General features: G+C 44.7%; 1 protein-coding gene across 2 annotated transcripts in view; it reads right to left on the minus strand.

Annotated features, from left to right (window-relative positions):
* Nucleotides 1–21,507, minus strand: part of ITGA9 (integrin subunit alpha 9) — a 348,141-nt gene that overhangs the window by 161,128 nt on the left and 165,506 nt on the right. For both annotated transcript variants that reach the window (XR_004475769.2, XM_004277914.4), the window contains exon 16: nucleotides 12,725–12,874. Coding sequence is in view for 1 of the 2 variants with exons in the window: in XM_004277914.4 (XP_004277962.1) it covers nucleotides 12,725–12,874 (150 nt within the window). In the remaining variant the exon portion in view is untranslated. The remainder of the gene's footprint in view (nucleotides 1–12,724; nucleotides 12,875–21,507) is intronic.

Raw genomic sequence — 21,507 nt, forward strand, 5'->3', positions numbered from 1 at the left:
AGCTGAGTAGTTGTGGCACACAGGCTTAGTTGCTCCGCGGCATGTGGGATCTTCCCAGACCAGGGCTCGAACCCGTGTCCCCTGCATTGGCAGGTGGATTCTTAACCACTGCGCCACCAGGGAAGCCCCAGAATTTCTTTCATTTCTTCTTTTTTTTTTAAAGGGCCAGAGTTTCTTTGCCTTGATTTTTACCCTGGAATCTTTTGTGTTCTTTTATCTTTTTAAGAAAAGGTTGCTGTTAGTCACAAGAGGCAGAAAACAGAACCAACAAGTTCAAAAAAAGGGTCTGGTGCTGTCAGAGAAAAGGAAGAGTATTCTAGCCATGCTTCTTTTTTTTTTTAAATTTGGCTGCGCTGGGACTTAGTTGCAGCATGCGGGATCTTTAGTTGTGGCATGCGGGCTCCTTTAGTTGCGGCACGTGGGATCTAGTTCCCTGACCAGGGATGGAAACCGGACCCCCTGCATTGGGGAGCACGAAGCCTTAACCACTGGAGCACCAGGGAAGTCCCTAGCCATGCTTCTAAAAGCTGCTGAGTCAGACGTAGTCAGGCAACTAGGAGTGAGAAAGATGGCTTCAAACTGGAGAGGACGCCAGGGGGACCTCTCCTCCCCTGTCTACAAGAACATCATGTGAATGGGCTCCAGGTAGCATTTCAAGTAGCAAGAGCCTGGCCTTTGACTTCCTGAATCATCTCAGAAGATACCAAGAGAGAAGCTAAGATTTCTTCCCCAGCTAGAGACTATCCACTGGATATGCACCCTCGCTTGTTTACACACACACTCCACGTGCTTGTGCGGGAGGTTTTTAATAAAGCAGGACAATGTAGAAGAAGATCCAACAGGCTGAAGATTTGGAGGAAAACCACTGTTTTCTTCTGAAAAGAGTTTTGGAGGACCAGAACACATTCTTTCCAGAAAACTGCAAAGATAATGGTTGTAATTCAGTTTGCTAATCTTTTGTTAAGGATTTTTGCATCTATGTTCATCAGCGATATTGGCCTATAATTTTTTTTTGGGTGTTGTTCTTGTCTGGTTTGGGATTAGGGTAATGCTGGCCTCGTAAAATGAGTTAGGATGTGTTCCCTTCTCTTCCGATTTGTTTTGGAAGAGTTTGATAAGGATAGGTAATAAACCTTCTTTTTTTTTCTTTTTTTCGGTACGCGGGTCTCTCACTGCTGTGGCCTCCCCCGTTGCAGAGCACAGGCTCCGGACGCACAGGCTCAGCGGCCATGGCTCATGGGCCCAGCCGCTCTGCGGCATGTGGGATCCTCCCAGAGGGGGGCACAAAGCCGTGTCCCCTGCATCAGCAGGCGGACTCTCAACCACTGCGCCACCAGGGAAGCCCTAAATCTTCTTTGAATATAAATAAAAAGAAATAAAGAATCGCATGCTGCGGGAGTTCCCTAGTGGTCCAGTGGTTAGGACTTGGCACTTTCACTGACGTGGCCTGGGTTCAATCCCTGGTTAGAGAACTAAGATCTCGCAAGCCGCATAGCGGGGCCAAAATAAAAATAAAGAATCTCATGCTAAAAAAAAATTGCAAAGATAAAGTATAACACTGAAGAAGAAATTGTAAAAATTCAACAGGTGACTACAAGTACAGCCCAGCCTTTGATAGTAGGTGTAACCTCTCCTTTGCTCTTTGGATTAACCTTGACGGGAAGCCTGAGAAACAGATACAGCCAGACTTCCGTGGTCAGTAATGTTGAACTACATACTTGTTTTCCTCACTTGTACTTGAAAGTGGATGGTTTTCACAGGTGTTTCACCACGGTGCCCTTTCTGAGAAGATTAGCCAGAGGCTGATGCCAAACAGCTAATGCCTATAAAAGTAGGACTGATCAGGCTGATATAGGGAGGGGGGTGGACACCTCCTCCTCTAACACCCCTTCTCCTCCACTGCACCAACCTGCTCCCTTGAATCCAGGTGTGTGCTCTGGAACCCGCAGGTTGGATGGTCTCTGAGACCTGTCCGGCTCTGACATCTGGAGTTACTCTGCTCTCTCCTCCCTGCCAACCCCTCAGATTTCCATCCTTCTGCAGAGACTTTACATATGATAATGAAAATAAACCTTAGAGCTGTAAATAATAGAATTTTAAGCTGGCTGTGCACCTCAGCCAGGAAAGCATTACCTAATGTCCAGGCTGAACAAACACTGAGTCTTTGTGGGCACGGGGCTGGCATCCCACACACCCAGGCATTGAGGGGCCGGGGTGGGAGGTCCAGATGGTGATGGTTTCCAGCACAATGGAGGTTCAGAGTTTATGGCTTCAACATAGTAAAACGTTAATATTAGAGTAAAACAGTTCACCTTTCCCTTGAAAGATGACAAAGTGAGTATTCTCAACATAGCCAGTGACTTTCCTCTCACCAGCTGTGTCTCCTCCATCTTGATCTTCGAAAAAATAGACTCACACGTGCACAAAGGTACTGTGGAGTAGGTAAGTCATCCTAAATCACACACCTTGCTCTCCTGCCTGGTAGGAATTCTTAGAGAGTTCATGGAGCACATTTATTTCAATTATACAGCTTTGCTGAATCTGCAGTGAAGAAATTCTGATACGACGTCCAATGTCTGCAGGAGGACCTAGCCTTGTGCTCTTTCAGAAGGGCCCTTTCCACTGAGATAGGTTTACTGAGCATCCTCTATGAGCCAGGCAGTGCTAAGCATTGGGCGTCAACAGCAAAAATCAAGGTGTTACCTGGTCTGGGCCCTTATCTGGAGGCTCTGGGGGAAAATGCGCTTCCAGGCATACTCAGGTTGTTTGCGGAATTTACTGCCCTGTGGTTGTAGGACTGAGGTCCCCATTTCCATGCTGACACTCACCAGGGAGGCTCTCTCAGCTCCTCAAGGTTGTCTGCATTCCTTGTCAAGTTGCATCACCGTCTTCAAAGCCAGCAATGGCAGGTCAAGTCCTTCTCAAGCTTCAGATCTCTCTGACTCCTTCCTCTCCTGCATCTCTCTGACCTCCTATTCTTCCTCCTTCCTTCTGCCTCCAGCTGGAGAAAGATTGGGCCCATCTGGATAATCCAGGAAACTCTCCCTAGTGTAAAGCCCATAACCTTAGTTACAACTGCAAAGTCCTTCCCTTTGCCATGTGATGCATTATATTCACAGGTTCCAGGAATGAGGGTGTGGACATCTTTGGGGGCCATTCTGTCTACCACAGTGGGTGGCTGGGAAGTCCAGCCCCAGCCAGGTCTCTTTGGGGGCCTCCTGAGGAAGCCTGAAAGCAGTTATTTCCAAAGCTCTACTCTGTGTATAGGGTTTGAAGTCAGGGCCTCTGTCATAGCCATTGGTATGCTCACCTGTAGGAGAAACATTAGGGCCCCAATGACAGCCCTTCCTGCTTTCCCAGCACACAGGCCAGCCAGAGCTTTCCAGGACTGTTTCATTTCATTCCATACTCTTTCAGCAGCTGAGACCCACTAGGAACTGATGATGAGTCAACTCTCTGAGTGTATCAGACAGAACCTTCATGAACTGACCTGCAAGACCTTCCTGGGGCTGCTAACTGGCCCCCCAGTCCAGGCAGACCACCTCAAGAAGATGTGATGGTCTCCTGTCCCCTACCAGTTCAATCAAGTCCAACTCCCTGGTCAGTGAACAAGTGGCCTTAGACTGTCTGACTGTACCTCTAGCCCTAATGGCCCCTCTCCTTCTCCTCACTAGATGTTCAGCCACATGGAAGACCATTAGCATCCATCACTCCCTCCTTCTCTGTTGGTCAAAGCCCTCCAGCCCCAAGTATACAAATCCTACTTCTTCCATGAGGCTCCAGCCAATTCTCCCTTCTCCAGAGAGCATCTCCTTATCCTCAGCTGGAAGAGGTCTCCAGAGTGAAATTCACACACACTAGTCTGAATCTCACTTTCTGCTCTGTATAAGTTATTCCTGTACAGTCTCTAAGTCTACTAAGGCAGCAATGTTTCATTTATCTTTTTATCCACATCTTACGTGTAGCAGACATTCAATTAGCTGAATTGCTCTTAGATTTATAGTCCTTTTAAATTACTCTTCTGGCTAATGGATAAAACACTTTGTTGTTGTTATATCTGTACCAAATATATCTTGAGGCAAGAGAGGCAGGTCTCTGCTTTCCTTAAATTTTTAAGGTGAAACGTGCATTCATCAGTCTGTATGTTCTACAGAGGCTGTAGCATTAGAGCTCCAATATTCTCCAAGTGCCCAGAATCCCAACAGGTCCTCAGCAACGGTGGCAACCCCACTATTCACACATACAGCCTGGCACCCACCCTGAAACCCATTTTCTCCCAAGGTTGCTCTTCACCCAGCAGAGGGAAGACTTGGCCTCCTGCCTGCCTCACTCACTCCCACTCTCTGCCAAAAGCCTTGGATCCATCAGTAAGCCTGTACTTAACATGCTCTAACCCTTAGCCAGACTCATCAAGAAAAGAAGTGAGAGGACGCAAATCAATAAAATTAGAAATGAAAAAGGAGAAATCACAACTGACCCCGCAGAAATACAAAGGATTACAAGAGACTACTACAAACAACTATATGCCAATAAAATGGACAACCATGAAGAAATGGACAAATTCTTGGAAAGGTACAATTTTCCAAGACTCAACCAGGAAGAATTAGAAAATATAAACAGACCTATCACAAGTAATGAAAGTGAAACTGTAATTAAAAATCTTCCAACAAACAAAAGCCCAGGACCAGATGGCTTCACAGGTGAATTCTATAAAACATGTAGAGAAGACCTAACAACGATCCTTCTCAAACTCTTCCAAAAATTTGCAGAGGGAGGAACACTCCCAAATTCATTCTACAAAGCCACCATCACCCCGATACAAAAACCAGAAAAAGATATCACAAAAAAGAAAATTACAGACCAATATTCACTGATGAACATAGATGCAAAAATCCGCAACAAAATACTAGCAAACAGAGTCCAACAACATGTTAAAAGGATCATACACCATGATCAAGTGGGATTTATCCCAGGGACGCAAGGATTCCTCAATATATGCAAATCAATCAACGTGATACACACTATTAACAAATTAAGGAATAAAAACCATAAGATCATCTCAATAGATGCAGAAAAAGCTTTTGACAAAATTCAACACCCATTTATGATAAATACTCTCCAGAAAATAGGCATAGAGGGAACCTACCTCAACATAATAAAGTTTATACATGACAAACCCACAGCAAACATCATTCTCAATGGTGAAAAAGTGAAAGCATTTCCTCTAAGATCAGGAACAAGACAAGGATGTCCACTCTCACCACTCTTATTCAACATAGTTCTGGAAGTCCTAGTCATGGCAATCAGAGAAGAAAAAGAAATAAAAGGAATACAAATTGGAAAAGAAGAAGTAAAACTGTCACTGCAGATGACATGATGCTATACACAGAAAATCCTAAAGATGCCACGAGAAAACTACTAGAACTAATCAATGAATTTGATAAGGTTGCAGGATACAAAATTAATACACAGAAATCTCTGGCATTCCTATATACTAACAATGAAAAATCAGAAAGAAAAATTAAGGAAATTATCCCATTTACCATCACAACAAAAAGAATACCTAGGAATAAATCTACCTAAGGAGGCGAAAGACTTGTATTCAGAAAACTACAAAACACTGATGAAAGAAATCAAAGATGACATAAACAGATGGAGAAATATACCATGTTCTTGGATCGGAAGAAGAAATATTGTGGAAATGATTATACTACCCAAAGCAATCTACAGATTCAATGCAATCCCTATCAAACTACCAATGGCATTCTTCACAGAATTAGAACAAAAAATTTTTACAATTCGTATGGAAACACATAAGCGCCTGAATAGCCAAAGCAATCTTATGAAAGAAAAACGGAGCTGGAAGAATCAGGCTCCCTGACTTCAGACTATACTACAAAGCTACAGTAATCAAGCCACTATGATACTGGCACAATAACAGAAATATAGATGAATGGAACAGGATAGAAAGCCCAGAGATAAACCCATGCACATATGATCATCTAATTTACAACAAAGGAGGCAAGAACATACAATGGAGAAAAGACAGCCTCTTCAATAAGTGGTGCTGGGAAAACTGGACAGCTACATGTAAAAGAATGAAATTAGAACACTACCTAACTCCATACATAAAAATAAACCCCAAATCGATTAAGACCTAAATGTAAGGCCAGATACTATAAAACTCTTAGAGGAAAACATAGGCTGAACACTCTCTGACATAAATCTCAGCAAGATCTTTTTTGACCCACCTCTTAGAGTAATGAAAATAAAAACAAAAATAAACAAATGGGACCTAATTAAACTTAAAAGCTTTTGCACAGCAAAGGAAACCACAAACAAGACGAAAAGACAACCCTCAGAATGGGAGAAAATATTTGCAAACGAAACAACTGACAAAGGATTAATCTCCAAAATACATAAACAGCTCATGGAGCTCAATATCAAAAAAACAAACAACCCAATTAAAAAACAGGCAGAAGACCTAAACAGACCTTTCACCAAAGAAGACATACAGATGGCCAAGAAGCACATGAAAAGATGCTCAACATCACTAGTTATTAGAGAAATACAAATCAAAGCTTCAATGAGGTATCATTTCACACCAGTAAGAATGGCCACTATCAAAAAATCTAGAAACAATAAATGCTGGAAAGGGTGTGGTGAAAAGGGAACCCTCCTGCACTATTGGTGGGAATGTAAGTTGATACAACAACCATGGAGAACAGTATGGAGGTTCCTTACAAAACTAAAAATAGAACCACCATATGACCCAGCAATCTCACTACTGGGCATATACCCTGAGAAAACCATAATTCAAAGAGAGCATATACCACAATGTTTATTGCAGCACTATTTACAATAGCCAGGACATGGAAGCAACCTAAATGTCCATGGACAGATGAATGGATAAAGAAGACGTGGCACATATATACAATGGAATATTACTCAGCCATAAAAAGAAATGAAATTGAGTTATTTGTAGTGAGGTGGGTGGACCCAGAGTCTGTCATACAGAGTGAAACATATGTATGGAATCTTAAAAAAAAAAAAAAAAGGTACTGATGAATCTAGTGGCATGGCAGAAATAAAGACGTAGACACAGAGAATGGACTTGAGGACATGGGGTGGGAGGGGAAAGTTGGGGCAAAGTGAGAGTAGCATGGACATATATACACTACCATATGTAAAAGAGATAGCTAGTGGGAAGCAGCCGCATAGCACAGGGAGATCAGCTTGGTGCTTTGTGACGACCTAGAGGGGTGGGATAGGGAAAGTGGGAGGGAGGCTCAAGAGGGAGGGGATATGGGGATATACGTATGCATATGGCTGATTTACTTTGTTGTACAACAGAAACTAACACAGCATTGTGAAGAAATTATACTCCAATAAAGATGTATAAAAAAATAAGAAATAAAAATAAATTTAAAAAAACATGCTCTAGTCACTGACTCCATGTTATATACACTGTGCAGCTATTCCACCTGAACTAGACCATCAATGAGGGCAGACCCTGACTCTAAAAGATCGCCAGAATTTGCGCAACTATGTACCAACATGGGCTTTTAGTGCCTTTTAGTTGAAGAGACTAAGGCACTTAAATCCTAAAGTTACCTGGCAAAATGAAGAGTTTCAATGAGTTTATTCCTTCCTAGGAAAGAGGTTAGATGCTCTTTGTGGACCTGTCACATACATACAAGTTAAAAATCAGCTCTGCTTCCTAGAGTGGGCCTAGCTCTCAGAATCTTTCCCTTAAATTAAGCCAACATCTGGAAGACACATGGAGAAAGATCATTAAATTATTATTATTATTATTATTTTTGCCATAATCAGGAAAAGGAGTAAAGCAAGGATCATTCTCCCAGAATTTTTCTCAGGCTCCCGGACAATCTTCTCAATCTAAGGACAATATATTTCTTTCATTTTAATTTCAACCAAAGAAATCACATGGTTAAAATAATAACCTCCTGCCACACACCTCCATATACTGAGTCCTCCTCTCAAGAGGAACCACTCTTACCCATGTCCATTTATGTTTCTTTTGATGATTATTTCCATATCTCTAGAAAATATACTGATACTACTACTTCTTCATTTATCAGATTTAGACATTATCTCACTGAATTCCTTCCATGATAGACAAGAATTGAACTCACCTATATGAAGGCCCCCTCCCACCATCCACCTTCCTAATTTTGACAGGCAAATCGTTACTCTCAGCTCCTCTGCTGCACTGGTTCTCAAAATGTTAGCTGCATCAGAATTACCTGATCAGCTTGTTAGAACTCAGATTGCTGGGACCCACCCATGAGTTTCTGATTAAAGGGTCCGGGGTGGGGTCCAAGAATTTTCATTTCTGACAACATCCCAAGGGAGTTTGATGCTGCTGGTTCAGCGACCACACTTTAAGAAGCACTGCTCTACTGGTAACCTCTGCAATTTTAAGTAATCACAACTTTTTCTTGTTTCATCAAGTTTTACAGTATCTCTTGGCTCACCAATTTAAAAGATTAAGACATTAAAACAACTTGTTTTGTTCTATTTTAAACTCTATACAGTAAAATTAAAGACATTTACACTATGTACTGTAACCATAACTGATTTGGCTTGACTGTAAATACTAACAACCAATAAATCATGTTGTCAATATGGCCTCTTGATTACTGTTCACAGAAGAGCCAAGACAAGTGTCATGATTACATATCTTCCTCTACAGGTGCAAAGTTAAACTACTAGAATACTCAACTTTTGCTTAAGGGAGAATGCTTCTAGTATTAAGGTCCTTCTCTTCCATATATTCTTCTATTTGCTTAAAATCCCACCACATTTTAATTTGTCTTATATTTGAACCATGACATATTGGCCATGTTTTTATTTTCCTGGGAATTTTTGACTGCCTTTATTTTTTCTTAACCATAGAAAAAATATATTCCATCTACACTGTATCCTGAATATTTGCTACTCTCTTGTCATTCTGCTATGGCTGGCTTCATTCTTCTCGAAGTTCATTGATCCCCTGTTCTAAACTGATCAACTGTGTTTTAGACTTGCTGCACAGTTGTAATCCTGGAATTTCTTGTCATTAGACTTCTAGGAGTTAGTTCTTACATCCCCCATATTGCTCCTTCTAATTGTCACCCTTGTTTTCTTGGAGTGCATCTCAGGTGATTTCCTTGGAAAGGCTACTAGGGATGTAAACTTTCTGCGTCCTTGCTTGTCTGAAAAATAACTTTATTTTGACCTCATACTTGACTGTTAGGCTAAGTCTAAAATCCTAGTTTCAAAATCACTTTCTCTCAGAGCTTTGAAGCCCTTATTTCACATATGCTTTCTTCCAATCTTGCTAATAATTAGTCTTATGGACAACTTAGTGTGACTCTAATTATGTCGTCAGTGGACAAATATTCCTCACTACCACCATCCTGTACTCCTTGTCCTGGAAGCATTTAGAATTTTCCTTATGTGTTAGGAGTATTACCATTTCAAAATGATGTATCTAGGATATTTTTGGTTTATCCTGCTTGCAAGTCTGTGGGTCCTTTAAATTTAAAAAAGTGTCTCTCTGTAACTCTGGGAAATTTTATTACATTATCTCTCATAATGTTTTTCATTTTCTCTGTTTGCTTTTTCTGATATTCCTATTACTTGGATATAGGACCTTGCAGATTGATGCTTTAGCTCTTTTCTATTTGTCTTTTAGCTCTGCTTACTGGGAGATTTCTTATCATTATCTTCTACTACATTTTTGGCTCTGCATCCATATTGTTAATTTTCAAGAAACTTTTCCTTGTTCTTTCTTTCTTTTAAGAAGAAATAGAATTCCAATCACTTTCTAATGGATAGAATATATTCTTGAATCTCCTTGTGTTTATTACATAGAGTATAAATTGGTATTTAAGTTGTTATAATCTCTTCTATTCCTTAAAGAATTTATTTCCTTCTAAGTCAGTTATTCTGTAGGTGTATTTTGGTTTTTTTCTCCATGTACCACATTTCCCCTCAATTTCAGATTTCCTTGGTTGTCCATTCATTTTTAAGAATAAAGTAAAAGAGCTGATTGGAAAATCTGGGTGTTTGGGTGGATGGTGGGAGGGGAAGCTAGCTCTTACATTGGAGGCTCCAAATGCCAGAAGAAATAAGGCTTCCCCCTGGGGAAACAGCCCACCTACACTATCTCAACCAGTTTATTCAATTCTTTAGAAAATAAAAGGCCTGGCTTCTTGCTATTCTGCATGGCTGGAGTATGTAGGTGTGGGGACAGGGGCAGAAAGTCAACTCTTCCACAAACGAACCTTCACTTAACATCCCCCTTCCCTGTTTCCAGCCCCATTTCTCACTCCTGAACCCCTCTGAAACTGCTGGCCTGGCCGTGGCTACAGCCTCTCTGGACCCATGGGTGGACAGGCACCCAGCCCCTCCGTGTAGAGTGCAATGTTCACCCACCAACACTCTTCCTTCTTTACTCATTCCAAAAATCCCTGGACTCTCTCATTGGCTGATGCCCCTTCCCCAACAGCATTCATCTCCCTGTTCTGATTTACTCATTTATAATCACTATAATAGGGTCTCAGGAAGCACAGACATAAATATTTATGCTTGCTTGGCCATCTTGAACATAAGTGACCAAGAAGAGCATTTTCGTACTAATCTGTCCCTACATCTCTGCCTTTGATCAGGTTGCCTCAATCTAAAAATGCTAGTAAAGGTTCTAAGATGCTCTTCACTAAAGAAGGCCCACTTTGTGCCACTGATGGATTGGTAGAAATGAGAGTTGGGTTCATTGTAGAAGGGATGCCCAGGGCTAGCAAGATGCTCAACAGAGAAGGCCGCTACCTCACAGGGTCATTTCAGAGGTAAAACAAGCACAGGGTACCCTGAAATGATTCCCAGCACCCCAAGTTTGGACCACTCCCATAACCGAACTTTATTGGGCCAGCAAGATTCCACCTTAGAGAGCAAAGTATTAATAGGACGGGGAACTCATGATCTAGGAATTATCATAATATTCTGGTTTACTGGGTCCCCAGCCTGACCTCTTGGCCCAACTTCACTGTCAGGAGATGATACACACTTCTACTCCTCAGTCAAGGTAGGAGTCATCAGCTTCCTGTCCCGCCTCTTCATCTTATCTTCCTGTCTTCATCTTCCTCATGCCTCCCCTCTACCCTGCCCCACCACTTAGACACCCAGCATCTTCCTGGTCTCTCCCCTCACTCCCCCAGAGCCTTCTCCAAGTATCAGTGACCGGCTGGACATTCTGGCCACCCTACAGGTCACTTGTGTTTTGAAAGTTCATGTTTGACTTCAAAAGAAGCATCCAAAAAGGCAGTGTTGCCAGTAGGTTGTGTGTATACTTCTGCCCACATCCCTTTACAACTGCTGCCCCTCCCCCAGCTGATGTGCTACAGGCGGCTAACGGCTCACATCTGCAGCCTCCTCCAGAGAACTGTCCACAGCAGGGAGTCTCCTTCAAGGAGGGCTACACTCCCCTTCCATCCCCCACAGCCAGCCAATGGCTGACGAGTAAGGGGTACAAAAGGCCAGACCCTTCCCTCAAGGAGAGGATGGCTCTTTGCTGTAATTTATGCTCCAAAGCTCCCTACCTCAGGCCAAAGCTAGACTTTAGCTGAGACCACATACTTGCTCACTCTTTCCCCATTCCTTACAGGGTTCTCTTAAGAGCATAGCTTCATTAGACCAAGTTGCTCCTAAATCCCCGTCTTAGGCTCTGTTTCTGGGGAACCTGACCCAAGACCACATGGGATAGACTTTGGGAGAAAATGAGGACATCTTGGTAAAAATCTTACATCTCGAACTCCAAACACTTCTCTGTGGTTCTATTTACAACTCTCATCTGCAAGGCGTGGGTCACTGATCTGCTAGTTTTCCCATAAGCTCAGGGCAGTCAGAACTGTGGAGCCTGGGGCTGGTGGGTGGTTCCACAGCTTTGCCCCACCCCACCCAGGAGTCTGGTTTAGCCAAAAAACAGTTTTGTCTGACCTTCCCCAGGTCCTGGATCTGTGATGATCTTGGGTGTTAAAGATTTAGAACCAGACTTGGGATCCCAGATTTCTTACATATTTCCTGCATCGTCATCAGCACTGTATATCTCTCAGATGACTCGGGGCAGACAGGCCAGTGATGCTGCACAGCGTTAGCTCATGGCTCACTCCTACCCTGTATGGCCTCGTACGGCCTGCACCCCACGTCACCCTGCAGCTCCTCCACACAGCAGCACAGTCCGGAATCTGCCGAGTCGGGGAGGGTGGTGAGAGCCTGTGCTCACAGTGCTCTGCCTTCCAAAGATCCTGAGCGGGGCATTCTCAGCTCAACCACCAATTCTAGCAAGAGGAAGTTCTTGCCTCTTCACCCCACTCATACTCCCATCAATAAAACATGTACTGTGTGTAGAGCACTCACTAGGTGCTGATCTGAGCTCTGGAAACAGTGTAGGAACAGGAGGCAAGTGCCGGGGCCAAGCAGCCAGCTCATGACCTCAAAGAGATCATCATTTTCTAATTGCTTGAGAATAGCCTCGATGAGTTTAAATCACGTGGTTGTTAGACACAAACCCCTAAATCATACATTTCATCATTTTGCAGATCGGGAAAGGGAGGCCCAGGAGGGGGTGTGGCTGGCCATGGGCTCCCAGGCCACCAGGGTCATTACTTCTGCATAGGCACCTGCCACCTGGGGTCCCAGCCGTGAGCTTTCAGGTTCTCACCTGATTCTTCTGGGCAATCTTTTGTCCCTTTTTCCAGCGGAGCACGGGGGTCAGGGCCGGCAGCTCCCTCTCCTCCTCTCCCATCACATGCTCACCCAGGCTGTAGGCGGCCTCAAACACGATGGGGCTGATGACGTCCTGCACTCTCCGCTGAAACAATAAACACACAGGCACGTGAGCGGCGGGCGCTGCTGACATGTGCAGAGCATTTCAACAGTTTACAAAGACCTTCCACATGGACTGCCCCGTGTGAGCCTCACAGCCACCCTTGTGTGGCTGGATTTTATTGCTTTCATATTTTAGATGAGGTAATGAGGCCGAGAGTGATGACTGTCCTGTCCAAGGTCACTCCGCTAATGAGCGGGGGCTTTCCCCGCTCTACCTCCCATGGTACGAAATCATCGTCTCTTTAGCATGTGGAAGACATTACCTTAGTCATCTTCCAAATATTCTTATAACCTAGTTGGCAGGCAGGCAAGCATCTGTACTCATAGTGCACTGCTATCCTTCCCATCCGTGGTGTTTTGATCATCAAAGCTCTTCTGCCTTGAGGTAAATATGGACTGTGTGTTAGGGCAGGAGACCTGAAGACACTGGGGCCTGGCATCTTCCCAGAGCTGGGCATCAATGGAGCCAGGGATGAACTCCGGCTTCTGGCCTGTGTTCTTTCCTTTGGAGCCCAGGACTTTAAGAGCCAAGGGAGTGATAGGTCCATAGTCACAATGAACACCTACAAGATGCCAGGCACTGCACTAGGTTTTCTAGAGCAGGGGTCCCCAACCCCTGGGCCGTGGACTGGTATCAGTCCATGGCCTGTTAGGACCTGGCCACACAGCAAGAGGTGAGCAGTGGGCGGAGCTTCATCTGCTGCTCCCCACTGCTCACCATTACCGCCTGAACCATCCCTGCGCATCACCCCCGTCCGTGGAAAAACTGTTTTCCATGAAACCAGTCCCTGGTGCCAAAAAGGTTGGGGACTGCTGTTCTACAGAGACAAGCCACACGTTCAAACCCTGCAGCTGGGCTTATTCCCCACCATCGTATAATAAAAGGAAGATGAAGGCACAAGTTCCCCAGGCCACAAGGCTGAAAGGATTCTGAGTCACATCTGCTCAATCCTGGAGTTCTTGACCTTTCTGGCCCAGGTCTCACTGCCTCCTGGGTACTCTGGCCACCCCCTGGGGCTCAAAAGTTAGAGTTTGAGGAAGGAATAAAGCATCAGTATCCCTGCATCCCAGGCCAGCATGCTCTATGGAAGGTGGGCTTCCAAGGAGAGCAGGGTAAATCTCAGAAGTAGCACCAACGAGCCACTGCCTGCAGCCCCACTGCCTGCATCTGTCAGGAAGAGATGACGGGATGCTCAACAGAGGAGGCCACTACCTCACAGGGAGCTGGCAAGGAGGCAGGAGTGGGAGGCGCTAGGTGGGCAGGCAGAGGCCAACCAACCCCAAGGCTGTGAGCAGATCCAAGGACTTCACACTACGCTCCACATAAAGTCTGGTGGAGTTGGGAGCAGACTAGTGCTGTGTTCAAAACAGTAGAAAGTTTTAAAGTTCCCAAGAGGCACACGGTGAGGAGCTGGCTCTTACCCCACACCCTGGATACCCAGCGCCCCCTCCAGAGACAGACACGCCTGTCAGTTCCGGTTTATCCGTCCAGTCTAAGCACATGTGGGGAACTGGTGGCTTACAGCAAGCTGCACTTTGCCTTCCTCACTCAGCATGTACCAGTTCACCAGGGGGAGGTTAATGAAAGGGTCTGTGATCAAACAAGCTGGGGGGATACCAGGTTACACAGGTAAAGGGGTGTTTAGCCTCTTTTGTTTATTGTTTGTTTTTACTGCAACTGCCTCCCACAAAGAGTAGGATGGCCCCAGGTCTACCAGGGCGCAGGACCCTGTGTTTCCCTGGAGATCCTTGGGGCATGTACGTGGAGTGGAACATGCTCAGAGACACAGAAAATCTCCTGCAGCAGCCCAGGAAAGGAGATGGTGCCCAGGCCGGGGCGGGGAGGCAGACGGAGCTGCTGAATGTGGGCTGCGGGGGACAGATGACTCTGGGGTGGGAGCCTGAGTGACATACTCAGGAAAGCATTCAGCTGGGAATAGATTCAATCATTTATGTAAATAAAACACAGAACCTTTTGGGGGAGTGACAGGGGAGCCTCTGGATAAGCTACTTCCACAAAATTCTCTAGAACTTCACATTTTAGGAGCAGATCTTTAATGCTCCTGTCCTTTCTGTGAGCAAAGCACACACCTGGGATCCAGATCCCCTCCGCCTACTGACCGACTCTCCTAAACAGAATGTAAATACTGCATGGGCACAGAGAACAGTGAAGGAGTGCAATCTTAATGTTTTCACAGATAAATGCTTCAGTGTTTCTTTAAGGGTGACTGCCTTAAGATTTTGCATTTAAATCCTTCATGCCGAAATAAGTCAGTTATTACACGCTGTTACTCTTGTGGGAGGAACTGAAGATGGGGGTGGGGAGGCAGAAGCCACGGAACATTTCCTGGCTACCACATGTATTCCAGAGACTGGGCCAACCTCCTCCCAGACATCCTTTTACTTAATCTGCACCACACCCAAGCTGGTAGATTGTTGCTCCCATTGTACAGATGAACGCAAATAAACTGTGCTCCGTCCCCAAACCAGTAAGTGGTGGAACCGGACTCATTCTTAGAACCAGAAGCAAAACTGCTTTCCTTGAAGCCCATGAAATACTGTTTAAAAATCATCCCAATTGCTTTAGGTTCTGACATCACCCTGAAATATTACCTATCTACTTAGGAGGATACATGGCAAGGGGAAGGAAATGTTCCTCATACAAGGAAGAATGTGAGTAAATGACAAATAACTAAAGAAATAGGGACTTGAAGGGAGGGCTGTTTCTAAATGTGTAGTCATTCTGTGTCTTAGTCAGGGCACAGCTATTTGGGGTGAGTAATGAATTGTGACACCTAGCGGTACAGACGCTGTGCTCTGACACTGACTGCATGAACCAGTTTTAACTATGATGTTTGAGAAACACCTTCTTATGACGTGTCCAATAGCTCTGGGCAGAAGGGGCCTACCCCACACTGAGCCATGGGTGGAGGCAGGGGAGGACACAGCAATTAGAAACAAGCCAGCAGGGCTTCCCTGGTGGCGCAGTGGTTAAGAATCCGCCTGCCCTGGTGGCCAGAAGGTGCAGGACTACAGGGCTCATGGCAGAATAGGGTCAGCAGGATGCCACTCACACTTCAGCTGGTTGCCCAGTATATAATAGGACTTTTCTCACATCTCCATTTCTTTTAGCCTTTTGATTGCCATCCTCAATATTCTTCCAAGGCAATTCTGGAATAAACACATTATGAAAAACTGGGCCTTTTTTTTTTTTTTTTTTTTTTTTTGCGGTACGCGGGCCTCTCACTGTTTTGGCCTCTCCCGTTGCGGAGCACAGGCTCCGGACGCGCAGGCTCAGCGGCCATGGCTCATGGGCCCAGCCGCTCCGCGGCATGTGGGATCTTCCCGGACCGGGGCACGAACCCGTGTCCCCTGCACCGGCAGGCGGACTCTCAACCACTGCGCCACCAGGGAAGCCCTGGGCCTTTTTTAATTCCAGGAATCCCAAAGTCAACCCAGCAGCATATTAGGACTAGATGTGATTTCAAGTAAATCCTTTGAAGGGTAGATAACATTGCCTCAGCCTTTCAGGGAAGCTGTGAAGACAGTGGAGGTTGCAACACAGGAAACAAGGGAGCAGTGGTACTTATAGACATTGGTTATCAGCCACCATGGGATCTGTAAATTCCAAGATACTTCTGGGATATGCATATTCTCTGTGCATATAGATAAACCAGGTTTTGGCAGCCTGGGGGCAGCCATCTGACAGAGATGCAAGTGCTGGCTGCTGGGAGAGCAAAGGGGCTGTGATAGTATCTGTTATGCCACAGTTTATATAACTGTAAGTATATACGCTTTCTTTTCAGTTGTCTTTTCAATAAATATATCTCCTTATTTAAAAAAATGGGCCACGGTGACTTTGCTTGAAGAGCTATATACTGTGGTGACATTATTATGGCCTTCTTACGCTACTACCTTTTCTCTGTAGTCCTTCTTGATCTCACATTCATAATATTGAGAAACATATCTCAGGAGGCCTGATGGTTTTTTTTTTAGTTAATTAATTAATTTATTTACTTTTGGCTGCGTTGGGTCTTTGTTGCTGTGCGCGGCCTTTCTCTAGTTGTGGCGAGCGGGGGCTACTCTTCACTGCAGTGCGCAGACTTCTCATTGCGGTGGCTTCTCTTGTTGCAGAGCATGGATTCTAGGCACGTGGGCTCAGCAGCTGTGGCTCGCGGGCTCTAGAGCGCAGCCTCAGTAGTTGTGGCTCACGGGCTTAGTTGGTCCGTGGCATGTGGGATCTTCCCGGACCAGGGCTCAAACCTGTGTCCCCTGCATTGGCAGGCGGATTCTTAACCACTGCGCCACCAGGGAAGCCCCGATGATGTTTTTTAATTTACTAGAAGATATCTTCTGATAACCCCGGGCACAAAGACTGAACTAACATCTGGATGGATGGATGAGTTAACATTTTTTTGACTAAAAGATCCAAAAGATAGGGCAGGATCAATGAGATAGGCTGATCATATCTAAGAGAGGCCCAGTGGTTTATCAATATCATTTTCTTTCTTGGCATATCTCACTAAGCTCTGATACAAATTACTTAAAGTTTAATACGATGTCAAATTTATGAGTCTCCTCTAGAATATTAATTTATATGAAGTCACTGAATCATACAGTTTTGAAGTTAGAAGAAACTATGATGTTACTTAACTCAATCCTCTCATTTTAAAATTGAAGAACCCATAGTTGAAGAGATAAAGTATCTTCCCAGGAAAGTGTAGATTTAAAAATACGAAGGATGTTACTTTTGCTCAATTATTGCTCAATTATTTGCTCAATTATTTCCCTGACCCTTCTTCGTTACATGCTATTCAATTTTAATAGTGTTCCCCTCTGTCTTCCTGCAGTGTGAATATGTTTTTATATGGTAGGCACTTATGGCTGTATCAAAAAGAAAGTTCAAATCGTGTTTCAAGTGGCTGTGCATTACGTTGTAGCTTATACAGCTTTCTAGAGTATATTTTAAAAATTCCTTCTTATTCCATATTAGCTCATATGGTAGTATAAGATTGATCATTTGATTTTCTAAGTGGGTATAAAATTTTAAACATATACAGTGGTTCTAAGGAAAAGTACTTTTTTTTTCCCTTCAAAATTGTTCTTCATAGTGGTATGTGATCAGGAAGGCAAAAAATCTCAAATTTCTAAACAGCATACATGCACAAGAGGTCACAGTTAAGGTTACCTTTGGAGTTCTAATTCTGAATTTCCTGAATTTTGTGGGTTTAAATCACAATTTTAATGTTCCATTAATGCAAATTGCTTTTTTTTTTTACACTGAATTGTGTATGTCTTTTATTCTGCACTAATGGACATTGTGTTGATTTCTGTGACTATCAAGGAGAGTTCAATATTCTGGTAAAACTCTTTTTAGTTAATGTTTTATTTTTTAAATCCTTTTACTTGAGTTTGACTAATACAATTTAAAAGCTTTTCTATCAATAACTAATTTTATTTTATAAACACAGAGCAATATGGTTTTGTATATTTAAAATTAAAATGTGCCTTCTGAAAACTTTGAAAAATTAAAAAAAAAAAAAGAAGAATCCACCTGCCAATGCAGGGGACACGGGTTCAAGCCCTGGTCCGGGAAGATCTCACATGCTGTGGAGCAACTAAGCCTGTGTGCCCCAACTACTGAGCCGGTGCTCTAGAGCCCACAAGCCACAACTACTGAGCCCACATGCCACAATTACTGAGCCCACATGCCACAATTACTGAAGCCTGCGCACCGAGAGCCCATGCTCTGCAACAAGAGAAGCCACCACAATGAGAAGCCCACTTGCCGCAACTAGAGAAAGCCCACGTGCAGCAACGAAGACCCAACACAGCCACAAATAAATAAATAATTTTTTTAAAAAATTCAGTTTAAAAAGAAGAAAAAGAAACAAGTCAGCACCCCAAAAAGGACAGTCCCTTCTCCCCACACTGTGTTTGCTTTCTTTTATCTGAGCTGCAAAGGAAAAGTAGCAGCAACATTTCGTGGTTTCCTTTGTATTGTTGGAAGTGTGGCCTCTCTCAGCCCAGCACTGCAGTGAAATGAAGGGACCCCTCAGGATGGAGAAGGAGGCTTAGGGGTTTGGGCAGAGGCTCTAGTTGCTGACATTTTACTGCTTAAAAATATTCACCACTACAAACAGAAGCTTCCCAAGCTGAACACACTTACTTATGATAGACCAAAAGCCAATAATCCACCTTTTCCTGCTAAAAATCTACTGTACCCTCCTTTTCTGAAAAATAAAAGAGGCTGCACAGAGAAGAACCTTCAGACTGGCGGCTGAGGTTTTATAGGGAACTTGACATATGTGCAATTTGAAATTTATTGGGTGCTTACTTTATGCCAGGCAATGTGCTGGGCCCCAGGGAGATGGAGATGAAAGACCTTGGAGGAAACAGGCAGGCAGTGACAACCTAGTGCAACATGTACTAGAAGAGAGGCGGCTCTGGGAACACAAAAAAGAGCACCTGATTCAGACTGCAGGTTGGCGGGCTTCCCAGAGGAAGGGAAGTCCCTGGGCTCAGTCAGATGACAGAAGGACATTAGCCAGGGGGCAGGCATGGCCGGTACACACAGCAGGGGGGAGAGGGCATGGGTGTCCAGTGGATTACATGTGCTCCCCAAAGGTGGGACAGTCAGGTTAGTTGGCAGGTGGGAGGGGAGAGGAGGCTGAAGCAGAGACGAGATTTCACGGGGACGTAAAGGGTGTGTTGATTTCAACCTAAAATCTAGGGAGAGCTAGATTTTAGGTAAGGCAGCGGGGTAACGTAATGCAAGAGACTGTGTTACAGAAAAATCCCTCAGGTTTCTCGGATGGATGGGGGTGAGATTGGAGGTAGGAAGGCTGTGTTGTAGAAAGATCCCTCTAGCTGTAGCATGGAAGTGGATTGATGGGCGGAGGTCTGGGGGTGAACAGTCTAACATAGGGGTTCACAGGAAAGATGGAGAGAGCCTGGGCCAGGACACAGGAGGGGGATGGGGAACGGGAGGGAGGTGAGGCTGACTCAGGAAGAAGAGATGCTGCGGCTTGGTGACTGGAGGTGGGGGATGAGAGAAAAAGAATCATGGAAGGTACCCCAGTGTTCAGCTCAGGTGAGTGAGTGGACCTGGCAGCCCCTCATCACCACGGGGAACCAGGAGAGGGAACAAGTGTGCAAGTTGTTTAGCTGTGAACATACTAAGGTTTGTTACAACACAGAAATCCTCTTCCTGTCTCCAAATGCCAACTCCACAAGCAATCTCCCAGAATACACTGATCTGGGCCTAAAACCTCATGCTACCTTTTCTCTTCCACAAAACTGCTCCCCTGCCCCAGCGCCCAGGGTAAGCCTCCCCAGCACTGGCTCATCCAGACCTACCACAGACCCTCTGTCTACACTTTGAGCTCATCCACCCGTCCTCCAGGGACGAGCTTTGCCCTCCTTCAAACCACACTATTCTCCTCCCTCAGTGCACCTCACACGCAGAGCTGTTCTGTTGCGGCCCCGAGGGAGGACTGCAGGGCCAGGGAGGGTCTGATGACAAGAGGGAGAGAGACCCTTAGGGAAACGCGGTTGAGTACCCCCATTCCTTCACGGGGAGTCCCGGCTTTTCCTTCTCATTCATTAGCTTGCCTGTGAAATCGAAGTAACTCAGATGGAACACCCAGCAGGGGAGGCTCGTGACAGGCAGGGGCCACCCACTCAAGGGTTCCACCAGAGGAGGGGTCACTCTGCCCTGTTATCCTAGGGCATCTAGGCCGTTGTGAGGGTCAGAAGCCCAAAAGTCTTCTGTCTCCTTTACTTGTGGAAACAGGGAATTTTCCCTGGTGAGTATAAGCCTCAAATCACGGACCCCCACCCACCTGGCCAAGGGAAGATATGCCTCACTATCCGGTGGACTCGATTCCAAGCCCCATGTAAGCAGAACCCGAGCACCGCGCACCCCTCGACCAGCCACGTGAATTAGAAACTGACCTCATGCTGCTTTTCTCCAAGAAATGAAGGGTTTTTATCCTCCTTAGCTAACTAGCAGCTACAGAGGTAAACTAAATGAAAACAGGGAAGGATGACCTTACTTTATATTTGCAAATAACACAGAAGGCCAGCAAATAAGCAGCTAGCATTAAGCCAGATAATCGGTTTAGGAAAAAACCCTCTAAGGGCTTTTTAAAGATGCCTCAGTATTCTTCTATTTTCAAACATGTGATCTTTTTGTCCCCTCCCTCCTGTATCCTTTCTCACGATTCCTCTGCTCTCTACACCCAGCTCTATTGCCTACGATTACCTCGCAGGCAGCCCTAGAAATGAGAAGTCTTCAAAGTGGAAAGCCTTTTCCTTTATCTCAATAACCATAACAATCAGAATGGCAGTTAAAGTGTTAGAGGAGAGCTTATAATTCCCATAAGCTTGAAGATTCTTCTAAAAGCAAACTGAGGATTCTGCATTTCTGGTAATAATAGAGGGACTTGCTGAAGATCTATCATTTCACTGAGAACAACTAGAAAAGCTGGAAAACACACACACACACACACACACACACACACACACACACACACACACACACACACACACACACACACACACACACACACACACACACACACCTGTCTAACAGTATCAGGGAACTCTTCCCTT

This window comes from Orcinus orca, chromosome 10 (genome assembly GCF_937001465.1).
Source record: "Orcinus orca chromosome 10, mOrcOrc1.1, whole genome shotgun sequence".
NCBI classification, from domain to species: domain Eukaryota; kingdom Metazoa; phylum Chordata; class Mammalia; order Artiodactyla; family Delphinidae; genus Orcinus; species Orcinus orca.